We start from the raw sequence: 13,011 nt of genomic DNA on the forward strand, positions 1-13,011 counted from the left end.
GTGACCACAATTTTTATTGGATGAAAATTCCTTGAAAAGTATCAACAAGCCTAATCGATCTCTCAATGAAAACATCAATCTGTTGACGCGGTTTTTCGCCAACAGTAGATTAAGAAATTTGAAAATAGATTATTAGCTTTTATGAAACTGTAAATAAAGAACACAAGAAGTTTTACATGGTCCAGTGATTAAAATTCACCTAGTCCACGAGTCTATGTTATTTTATTTAGGCTCTCTGAAGAAATTGTTTAAGACAATTTCTACAGATTTTTTGCATACAAAATTTCGTCATTTTTACTATCCATTCCACCTCCATTGACAGTTTTTGCATAAGGATTCGATTGACAGTTTTGGGTAATTGTTCAATATTTGGTAACTTCCAATCATAAATAAATTCCTTAAATACATTGATTGTTTGATATTGCACATTTATCAGGCAAGGATTGCAATACATTAATTACGTATATAAAGTCTTCGAGTCTATTGGCATTCAAGCTTGTGCACTTTATGAGACTACTGCGATCTGAATGTATCCCTCGAACTGGAAGTGTACGTTACGGCAATCTGACCTGAAAGATGCTTGCAGCCCGATGAGGGCGATCTAGGAATGATTCCATTCGACCTCTGTTACACCTATCTGGCACGATTTGGGGAGCTCTTGATAACCTTGGTTGACGTAAAATCAATCTATTCATCCTAGAGCTAGTAAAGTGTCCTCAAGGCTTAGTAATCTTCATTCATTGCTTGCCAGTTGTACCTCGAACAAGACGATTGAGCTCATACTTTTTAGGTACAACACTAAGATTAAGATTCAAAAACAGACGATAAAAGAAATAAGAGAAATGAGAAAAGTATAATACTAATGAACTTGAAGAACGCATGGAGTGAAATCTGGAAACCATTGATGCCAAAGAAAAAAAGAATGCCATGGTGGAGTGAAGAAGAAAAGATTTCAGAAAAGTGTTTAAGAATATATATATATATATATATATATTTATATATCTCTTCTATACAAAAAGTGTGCAAATAACATAAATTTTTTGTTTTAACGGGTTTTTATTTTTTTAATGTTAACTTTAACGGAATATTTTTATATTTAACAGAATATTCTTATATTTAACGGTAGTTTGTAAACATTACTTAAACTTAAATAAAATAAATAATTAAAAAAAAATTAAATAGGATATTTTTGAGATATTTTACAAAGATAATTATTTAAAAATAATAAAAAATTAAACAAATTAAAATATGATATTTTTTTAGATATTTTACAATAATAATTATTTAAAAATAATAAAAGCATATGTTTTATAATTTAAATAAAATTTAATTAAACTTAAACTCACTTATTAGAATAACATCATATTAAACATATAATATAATATACTGTCAATTAGCAACAAAATATTTTTTATTTTTAAAAAACTAGCAAGAAACTTAAATTTAAAATTCACATATAATATTTAATATTACATTAAACATATAATATATAATATATTATTGTCACTCTCAAATTAAAAAAATAAAACAAACATAAACTTAAGTAAAAATAAATAAATTATTTAATTAAAACATAATATTTATTTAAAATTTATATGACATTAATAAATTTAATAAAAATAATTAATAAATTCTATAAATAAAATAAGAAAACATGCATTTATACTTTACTTGTATCTAGTATATATTATATATATATAAACATTTAAAAAGGTAATTAATAAAAATAGTTATCGAACTGTTCGTTCGTTTTTTAACAACTCCAATAATTATTTTATTTTTTTAAATAAGACTTTAAATTCTAAGCTCGCCTGGAAAAATATTTGGTTAGAAAGAACATTTGGAAGAAACGGGGCAACTTTTGGTTGTTTAATATTTGCATGAACTAAAATATCTTATATATATTATTCGATGAAGCAGTTACATATTAAAATTTAGGATTAGGATGAGTACTACGAACCAATACATTTTATAGATTAATTACATGGAAAAGATAACAAAAATCAAAACACAGTAAATTAATGTTGACACATATAGCAATAATATTGTCTTCAAACATATATTGTCACACCAAATAATAATATTTCATTCCATGCATGGATCAATTCTGAATTCTAGGCCTTATTCCCCAGGACCACCTTAGGCACAGGGATTGCTCTGTCCAGATTAAGCTTGTCCTGCAAACCGTAGAACTCTCCGTTGAAGGTTGGGTTATTAATCGGTTTTCCCATGCAATCTGCCAGATGCTTCCCTTCGTTGTTGCAAAATTCCAAGCTTCTTGCATTTGAACATCCAATGATTTGGACACATACTAATAGGCTCACCATAACCCCAACCATCATAACATTATTGGACTTGGACACACCATCAACTCCCATATTATTCTTATTGATGCAATCAGAAAGACTGATTGATCGGCTATATATATTTTCTTTGAACCAATAATACAAGATTATTGTTTTGTATATATAATGGTGATAAGAATAATCCATAACTGAATGTTATTATATATGATTTTAATATGTCAAGAATAGGGGTTTGTTTGAACTGAACGAGCAAGCTCATCACATATATAATTCCAGCTACGAAAGGTTTGGGATTTAACAGTTCATGATGATCGAATAGTTAGTAATAGAAATATATAGTTGGAAGGATAAGGGACAATCAGAACCAAATCAAACAATGATATCACACAGAAACTTAAATAATGTTGTGTCTATTTTAGCTATTCATAGAGGATATTCCATAACCGGTTTATAATTTTAATATTCTATTTCGGCGTCCATTTTTAATACAATTTGAGACCAAAAAATTAATCTAGCTTAGCTAGTTATTTTACCAAATCAATTCAAAAGCAATTAGGTTAGGAAGAGCGAAAAAAGTTTTATTTTTCAGTTACGGTATCTATTTTTATTAAGTATTGCAATTTGCCCTTGCCGAGAATTCGGTGGTGCTGGAGTAACAGCCATGTAAAACCTTGAAAAATTAATAAATAATGTTGGAGGTTGGAGGTATCTCGTTAACATACAAAACAGTGAGCACTCAAACAAAGTAGCGAATACTAAAAGAAAAAAAGAATTTGTAAGTGGTTTAGCCAATTGAACCTATGTTTATGGGAGAGTCTAGAATGTGATTAGTTTTTTCTCAGGTTTGTGTTTACCTACTTATGGACTTGAAGGTCAACGTCAGAAAGAATACGCCTATTTCTGATACCATATCATCGTTACTGCATTCACATAACCGTTACATGACTGTTACAACTGATAATTGATCAGTAAATACAACAATTACTATATCAATGAAACATCCACATTTAACGATACAAAGTTTTCGAAAGTTTTTAATTGTTGACCACAACTGAAGAGTCGTTAAGGCTTAGACTATGTTTGGTAAGGAGAAGAGATGAGTAGATGAAGAAGGTTGGAGGGAGAGTAGAAGAATGAGATTGAATCATTTTGTTTGACAAGAGGAAAAGAAAAAGGGGGAGGAGAGATGACGGGAGACATACTCCCTCCAGAGCTTAAATATTATATAAACGACATGTATATTATTTTAAAAAATAATAAATATTTATATTAAAAATATAAATAAGTAATTTTAATAATTATTTTTCTCACCATCCTTCTAACTTTACTTTTAATATCAAACAACATAAAAAGAATAACCATCCTCTCCCGTCCATCATAATTTTCATCATTACTAATCTCTTTTCCTATCCTATTCTCCCTCCTTCCTACTTTGTGCAGAGCAGATTGCACATTTCCAAAAAAAAAAGAAACAGCATTCTCAACCGTGCAAGCTCACTTCTTTGAGATAAGCGAAATAACTCACCCATGGAAATCTCGACTCAGAGGGACAAACTAATTGGTCAAAATATATTGTAGAAAATTGAAAATTGAAAATTGATTACTGGAAAATGAGTGCCAGTATCCAGACAGAAGCCAATTTAAAAAACTTATTGCAAAACCAGTATTTACTATTCAGACAACGAAACCCTGGCAAATGAGAACGATATAAATAAATTATAAGGGTAACAGTCAGTCTATAAAAACAACACTACGTTTACACTAAAATTCCTACTGTACGCAAAAAAGAGTTGAAGAAGACTTGTAGCCTTGCCTGGGAAATTATATAATTTGTATTTGCCCCCAAATTAGTTAGGATCGTATTCATAAGATCCAAAAATATCCAAGAAGCTCAGGCTAACCTAAGGTCAAAAAAAATCAAGGTTAGCGAAAAAAATAATCAGAAGAATCTTGGTCGAGTTAAGAATTCGTGTTGGTATATTTTGTACAATCGTACGGCCCAATTGCTTGATTCTGTTTCCGTTTCACCTGTTGAATAAAAATATATAATAATAAATAAGTAGCCAAAATAAAAACTCAATAGCTAATTTTTTTAATTACTGGCACGTTCACAGATGTTAAATATCAACTATAGTTATCAAGTTGCTCACGCTCAAATATCACCATAATATGATAACTTTCACCTGTGGCATACTCATACGATCTTGTCATATTAGTTATTCCTATCCATAATAGAGAGGATCTTTACATGGGGTGAGATTTTTTTTCTTAAAGGATCAGCCAAATACCAGATTGAGATGAACCTCCGAGGAAGGCGATTTTAAGACTATAATGTTGTCACAATATAAACCTAATAAAAAGCTAATTTAAGGTTTAGAAGAATAATTATTAACTATAGCAATTGTCCGAGTTAAAAGTATTTCCTCAAAATGATATCACCGAGTAAATTAAATGACTATCCAGCAAGTAGAATCATACCGGAGACCATGGACCTGGTTCGCGTTGAGACTTTTCTTCTGGTGAATTTTGTACAGCACCACTTTTCATGGTTAAAATTTCCTGCAGAGAAATTTGAATACGATCAATAATTTCCAACTTAAACAAGTATTTTAATGTAAAATAATTTAAGAAAAAAAGAAAAAACCCAAACACATCTTACCTCTCCAGCAGCTTCAAATGCCGCTAACCATTCATCTGAAAATGGAGTCGCATTCAGGGGAGGTTTTATAACAAGAACATCCTGCTTTTTATCAATGCCAGATTCTTCGCTGCAACTACAGACATAACATTGATGCTTCTCAGAATTTTCACAGTAAGGAAAACTCTGTAAATGACATGGAATAAGTTGATAAAAGGAAAGAAGAAACAGAAAAACAAACAAAATGAGCACTAAAGATACGTACTGTTCTCCTGTGACACCCTCATCTTCTGGAAAACTAGTTGAGGAAACTTCTTCACTTTGATTAACTGGATTTTGAAGCTCGAAGTTACCATCTTGTTCCTTGATTATGTGATAACCTCCCTCAGATTCCTTAAACGTTTTATTCATGTCTTTATGCAAAGATAGACCAGGACTTCTTGATCCACTTCCATCATGAACGCTGACTATGGGATTGAAAACATCCTCCATTATCTGAGGCTCTTCCAGAGAGTGGCTATTGTCAAATGACAAGCTAGGAGCCTCTAGACTCTCTTTTTTATCATTACATATTACTTTGGTTTCACAGAGGCAACAAGGTGTGATCTGTTTAACTTGGTCACCCTGATCGTTGTCATCATTTTTACTTTCCAACATGTACATTTGAGCTATTGAAGAATTCTCATCACAAGGACAAAGCTCATCTCCAGGCTGTGAATCAAAATTACGGTGAGAACTTTCAACAGATAGATTGAATTTTTTAACTTCTACATCAACATGCTCAATTTTATTTTTCATCGAATAATCACTTTCAACTTGCACCACAAAACTTGGTTCACATGTAACATTAAGGTTTTCTTGTTCACTGTCACCGAAGTTTCCAACTTTTTGACAAGTGACATTGACATCTTCAGCATCCACTGCACCTGCTAGGTTATCTTCATCCATATTACCCAATTCTACAGAAGTAGATTGATCATGGAACCCAACCTCAAGCTGAGCATGGGTATTCAGATTACAATTAGCAGCCACTGGTTTGCTGTCTCCCACAGAAACTGATGAACTATCCTCCAAAAGGTGGCACTGCACAGATGGAGCTGCATTAGATTCACAGTGTAGCATAAAATCTGGCATTGACGAAGTTCTAGAACTTCTCAACTCAGTTTGACAAACATCGGTAACTTCTATTTCATCAGACTGGAGAGCATTTTCCTGCTTTAACTCATCAGGAAAAATGCTTTTATCACCTAATAAGGAACCATCTACCTGCAATATAAATTCATCCTGCAAAGTGTCCTCTCTGGTAAGGGGAGACTTTGGAAACTCTAAAAAATCTGGTTTTTCAATTACATCGTCAATAACCATCTTGTGATCATTATTTGCAGAAATGCTGATATTGCCGTTGCTGTTTCTATCTGTTCTGTTGCCAGATTGCATTCCTCTATCTTCGACATTTAATTGCTTTCTCAGTTCATCGATGGCAGTCGAAGCCTCATTTTCATGCTCTATGAACCTAAGATGAAGAAAATTCTCAATTTCAGCTGTATTATAGTCTTGGACCTCTGAACTAATATCTGCAGCATTGTCCCACGGCATCTGGCTATCACTGGAAATTGAATAAGTTTCAGCTTCTTCTGCAAATGGTTCATCGACGTTACGTTTATTACAATTGAGCTTTGAGGAGACACCATGAACCTCTTGTTCCTGCTCAACAGATCTAATGCGAGAAAAAGTAGGGGAATTTTCAATTTCAGCTGTATTATAGCCTTGGACCATTAAAATGATATCTGCAGCATTGTCCTGCAGCATCTGGGCATCACTAAGAATTGGAGTAGCTATACAGTTTAAGGAATTCATCATTTTAGTTTGTATCCCACATGGTTCGTTGATATCGCACTTTTGGGAGTTCAGTTCTGAGGAGATATCATAGTCCTCTTTTTCCAGCTCAATGGACCTAAAATGAGAAAAAGCATGAGAATTTTCAATTTCAGCCACATTATAGTCCTCAACTTGTGAACTAATATCTGCTGCGTTGTCTTCTAGCATCTGGTTGTCGCTGGAAAATGGGCCACTTTTGCAGTTAAAAGAATGCATCGCTTCAGCTTGTTCCCCAACTGGTTCATTAGCTTTGCACACAGGGTTGACTTGCAAGGCAACGCCATGATCCTTATGTGATGGATCAAAGGGTCTCTCTTCTCCAAGCTGGTGGTCAGAAATATCATTTTCATGAGAGAGACCAGTAACTTCAACTGCAGAGCTAGAATGGGTCTTAAGCTGTGGAATTTCCAGTTCACTACTTATTTTATTCTTTTGGCTATTGTCAACTACCTTTGTGTCAATGTTATCCTTATCCAACTGAGAGGCTTCTTTCAGTAAAAGATTGCCATCATTCGTCTGCAATTTTACATCTTCTATTGAAAACTTTATTGCAGTGGTAGGTGGCCCTGCTTGTCCAGGACAATGTTCGTCAACACCAACAAAAACATGCAACTGTTTCAGAGTTTTTATAGCTTTATAACTAGTATCATTGCATTGTACCATTTTTTCCATCTGCCTATTAGCAACTTGTGAGTTTGATTCCACTACTCCACATAAAGTGGGATTAACAGCAGTTAAAACTGAGCATCCAAAGCTTGAGCATGAGGCTTTAACATTTCCTGCGAGTGAACCATCCCTAATTTTTTCAGGTAAACTTCTAGGAGCAAGTGGAGGCCTTAGTTCAAAAACTGGATTTGGTGGAGCACCAAATTTCCTCAAATTAGAAATGTTAGACTCAGGAAGATTGCATGGTGGAGAAGTCATCTTTAGTGGACTCTGCATAGGGGGAAGTTTTGACTGCTACCAAAAAAAGAGACAGAAAAAGATTATGACATACTCATAAAAAAATAAAATAAAAATTATCGTTTGATATATCTAGTGCTAAATTTTATAGAATTAAATTCAAGTCACCATACCTGACCAAAGAATCCAAGAGATGGAGAAGGCATCCGCAAACCTGATGGTTTTGCTGCTGTTTGGACTTGAGTAGGTTGCACGTTAACACCAGTACGGTTAGCATTTTTGGGGAGAGGGATTGCAGTTCTGCTGGATCCTCCATCATGACTATTTGATCCAAGATCAGCATGAAGAAGTGAAGTATCGAAGATCACATCTAAGTCATTGTTCACTTCAGTTTTCAATGGATATTGTAAATTGGTAGAACACTTTACTGAGCTAGCCTGCCCAAGAAAATTGATTGGCAATAAAAGAACCATACACTAGTCAATTTAAGGAATTCTACAAAATGAACCCATAAAAGAAGTGGCATCCTTCAAATGGTGAAGTAACTTCTAAGTAAGATCTAAGTTCTAGCCACTTAGCACTTAGCTTATTGAAAATATATCTAAGTAAATCAAAATAAATTGAAAAAATCCTCACCACATTTCTTTTAGCTTGTCCAAGAGAGGTCTTAGTAGTTAATGAATTTCCTGTGGGACCGGCTTTTGAATTGTTTAATGCATTCCTAATATTGCTTGAGGAGCCCTTAAGTCCAGAATTTTTCTGAATATTGACTGCTGTATGAAATTCCAAATTTGAGAGGACAAGAAAGTAAAAGGAATTAACATATTAGGTTATAAATCTCAATATAATAAACATTAGGTTATAAATCTGGCTATATTGAACATAATAATCCACATTCAAAATGAGGGACTAGAAGCAACAGTTGGAGCATAAAATATAAAAAAACCCATATTTTTATTCAATAATTTCAAATATATCATAATAGAAGTACCTGGCCGAGTTATCTGATTCCGTTTTGATTCACTTGCACCTAGTGTAGAACTCTTGGATATCTTAATGGACGCACAATGATTTGGCTTTGGAACTGGTAATCTAGAAACTTTTGAATCCTTTGCTGATGTTTTCATTGTGATCAAATTTGCAGGCCTCTTCAGAGTATAAATAAGTCAAGGTCAAATGTTATACAAAATTCAGATTAAAATTAAGACAACCCCACCACGAAATTTTAAAACAAGCAAAACTCGAAACTATGAAACATATTGAAAAGGATATGAAGATGAAGCCACAGGTCGAGGACAATCACTTCGCTTTGAGGCACTTCTATTGACATCATGGGCTGAAAGCACGTTCCGTTTAGCCTGAAAATCATGACATGAGAAGTTAAAACCACCACCTTTTTCCAAATTGAAATATGCCAAATTGTAGCACCTTACAGCTTTGCAAAAGAAAATAAAATACACTTCAATATCCAGGGAAATCGGAATTTCAATGCTGAAACTAACCGACGACGTAGGAGCAGCCTTTTTTCTAACTGGTGAATCATTCTTTGGGAAGAAGCTACTACCACTACTTTTCCTATGTTTTCCTGAAGTAGTGGCAGGCAATTCCGTAAATAAATTTTCTTCAAGTGCTCTCTGGTTCAATGAAGCACCAGCGCAGCTTGTGTCTTCTTCCCGGATTGTTAACAAAGTTTCCCCACTAAATTTTCTGACATTTCCACTAATCATAGATAACTCCACGGGATCAAGAACACCTTACAACATAAACAGATAAATAACTGCTTAAAACTAATAACTTTGTCTCCAAAATAAAAATTGAACAAATCTGAACGATAAGGTAAACCATCCTTCTTTTTTAAAGAAAATACCTTCTTCAGTAAAGAAAGCACGGTCCCATGCTAAGCTCTTGCGCAAATTGTATACACCTCCTTTTTTCTTCCTTTTCATTTGTTGTGGTTCAAGACTAAGTTTCATTCCTTCTTCTTTGTTCTGGTTAAAGTTCTCTTTATTTATAGTACTATCCCTATGGAATGAACGACTCATATCTTCTACAGCATCATTTGCCCTACTGCCTTCTGTCATAGAACAATCAAATGGATTATCAGAAGTACAACTTCAGTGTTCCCCAAAAGATTAAACACCTATCTGCATTATAGATAATGTATTATTATATATGTATACATGTATATACACACAAATTTAAGCAATTGCAGCCAAATAATACCAACGAAAATTTACGAAAGCTTTTGAAGAACGACATTTCAAGAAAGAAAAAAACTAGGAAAAGGTACAATATTAAAGACCCTAACCAGTGGCAATAGGGTTGGATCTGGGGACTTGGAGAGGAGAGCACATGAAATAGGGACTGGTATGATCAGTTGTGTCGATTCCATTGCTGTTAAAACTCGAAATGTCGTGAATGGGGATCTGTTGCAGAAGCGAATCGTCTTCGACTGCGATTTCGAGAAGCGAGAGATCTGACTCCATTGCTATCTTTCATGTAAACTGTAAAGTGTTTTTTGTTCTAGAGAAGGATCTAAAAAAAGGAACGGAAGTTTAGAAGAGTGTTGTTAGTCATAAATTTCAAAAAGAGTAGAAAGCGGGAATATGAACGACGGAGTCTGATCCGACTGATTCTCAAAATTGAATTAGACAAAGACAAGAATTGGTCACGTGCTTTGCTTGCCGTGTCACTGTACTGTAACTGTACCCAAGTTCTTCTGTTTTCGACTTGAGTAATAATATTTATTTGAAATATACACTTAAATATTATATACGATGTGATAGTTTAGTATAGCCAATCACATTTATAAAAACAGGTATCATTATTTTAAAAAATAATGACACGTCACTTTATATAATATTTGAGTGTATATTTTAGGTGCACATAGCGTTACTCTTTAGACTAATGACTCAAGTACTGATTTTAAACTTACATAATTTTATTGTCAAAATTTTTATATAGGTAATTAACTCCAATAAATGAAACTATATAGAGATTAGAGAGTTGAGCCACAATTATTCTTTATATAAAATGTCTAGCTAGCATCATATATTATAGACGTAATGGTATATTTACTTATACTTAGGGTGAGTTTGGTATAGTTTTTAGAAAAGTTAAAAGTTTTTTTTCGAGAAAAGTTGTGCAATAAAGGTATTTGGTAAACATTCAAAAAGCAGTTTATTGAAGAATTTATAAGGAAGGTACGGCTAAAGCTGGCACAACCTTACTAGGTTTTAGCTTTATACAAAAGCTTCTTTTTGTGAAAAGTTTACAATAATTGTGTTTTTTTATTTACCTATATTTACTTATTCATTATATGTTAATTCAAATTAAAATATTTAAGATAAATTAATATGATAATAACATAAACAATATTTTAATTTTAAATTTTATTTATTTTTTTATAAAAATATTTTGTAATTTTATATTTATTAGATATTTAAAAAAATATTTTAGTAATTTTATATTAACAAACCACATTAATATAGAATTTATTATACATTATAATATTATTTTTGCATCCCATAGACATAGTATTGGATATTGCTAAGTGTAGCTAGACATAATTGAATATATTTCATCATTAATTGTCTCTTTCCAAAAACCGGAATCCTTTGAGCACATAGCTTCTTTGAAAGTTTTGGGATCATCTTCTATTTGAAGTATTTCAGTTATATTATACCGTTGTCAATTAACTTAATTCTAGTTTCCTAATTGTGTATTGTTTCCTAAGATAGATACTTATTTTTGTATATAAATATACCTCTCTTTTCAATAAAAATCAAGTGAAAGAATTATTATTTTCATCTTAGATAACATGGTATTAGAGTCAGGTTTGGACAAAATAGGACAAGGACCCCAAACATCATAATGAACTAATTCATAAGGAACATTAGCACGTTTATTGACTCTAGGACTCGAACTAAGACAATGATGTTTAGCAAACTGACATGACTCACAATCTAATGAAGACAACCTTACTATATTGCGGACAAATCTTCTTGAGCAAAGGTAGAGATGGATGACCCAACCTACAATGAGCCTCGAAAGGAGAAGTGACACTAGAGCAAGCAATAGAGTGTGGGAGCGGTGTGTCAAGAATGTAGAGACCTCCAGACTCATGTCTACCAATAATCTCCTTCGTCATAAGATCTTGAAATAAACAATGACCAAGGAAAAATGAGATGCAACAATTAAAATTACGAGTGAGTTGACTGACAGAAAAAAAAAATTAAAGGATAAACTAGGCAAATGTAAGATAGAGGTTAGAGGAGGCAAAGGGGTAGGATTGACAGTGCCAGACCCACAGACACAAGATGGAGACCCATCAGCTAAACTAATGGTAGGAGTAGAAACATTAGACTTAAAAGTAAAAAAGAGACTAGAATTACCTGTCATGTGATCTGTGGCACCAGAATCAATGACCCATTCTAGATGAGGAAAGTAGACATGTGTTGGGTTTACGTGAATCAGCAATGGCAGTGACAGATGAGGATAAAGAGTTAAGTGATTCTTGATACTGTGAGAACTTGGCAAATTCATCAGCAAAGACAAGGATCGATTTGTCAAATGCATCATTAGTAAACACAACATTAGCTGAGTGTTTTTGCTGATTTTTAAATTGGAACTTCCTACAATCAAACTGAGTGTGACCTAGCTTTTTATAGTAGTTTGCAAATAATAATGCCTCCAAAATTTGGCATGCGAGTGTCAAGTCCTTGTGTGCCACCGTCTTTGTTACCACTATGAGTAGTTAACCTCTCAGGCGTGTAATTATTAGTGCGACTTACCAAAGTACCACTAAGTGGAACGGATGAAGTACTTTCTATGCAAAGAACATGACTAAAACATCTTGTAAAGATGATACCTCCAAACTAGAGGGAACTTGTGACTTACCAGACTCAAAGTCAAGGGAGAGGCCAGGTAGGAAACTCATGATAGCCATCTGCTCCCGTTTGCATTGTTGAACCATCACACCAGGGCTAAAGGGCAGCAACATATTTAGTTCCCCATACATCTTCTCGATTGCCATAAAATAGGATATAAGGGACTGATCTTGTTTTTTCGCACAATAAAAAGCCTTGCAAACCTCAAACATGCGGGAGAGATTCCTTATTCCAAAGTACAAAAAATCCATATAATCCATCAATTCTTTAACAAATTCACAATGATTGATCAAACCAATTACCTCACTATCAATAGAGTTTCGAATCTGAAGGAAAAAGCGAGCATCCTCTCCAAGACAAGTTTGCTTCATAGCATCTTTCTCTTGTGAAACATCTT

At 33.4% G+C, this 13,011-nt stretch overlaps 1 protein-coding gene across 1 annotated transcript; it reads right to left on the bottom strand.

Moving 5' to 3' along the window:
- Nucleotides 1-3,937: 3,937 nt before the first annotated feature.
- LOC133792029 (uncharacterized) lies at nucleotides 3,938-10,341 on the bottom strand. Its single transcript, XM_062229939.1, has 10 exons — nucleotides 10,034-10,341; nucleotides 9,593-9,799; nucleotides 8,982-9,478; nucleotides 8,717-8,873; nucleotides 8,362-8,498; nucleotides 7,899-8,162; nucleotides 5,210-7,779; nucleotides 4,966-5,080; nucleotides 4,785-4,865; nucleotides 3,938-4,334 (listed from the first exon to the last, which is right to left on the bottom strand). Exons 1-10 carry the CDS (start codon nucleotides 10,209-10,211, stop codon nucleotides 4,266-4,268), a joined length of 4,275 nt encoding a protein of 1,424 aa, XP_062085923.1. The 5' UTR covers nucleotides 10,212-10,341; the 3' UTR covers nucleotides 3,938-4,265.
- Nucleotides 10,342-13,011: the final 2,670 nt, after the last annotated feature.

The sequence above is a fragment of the Humulus lupulus genome, chromosome 7 (assembly GCF_963169125.1).
Source record: "Humulus lupulus chromosome 7, drHumLupu1.1, whole genome shotgun sequence".
Lineage (NCBI taxonomy): Eukaryota > Viridiplantae > Streptophyta > Magnoliopsida > Rosales > Cannabaceae > Humulus > Humulus lupulus.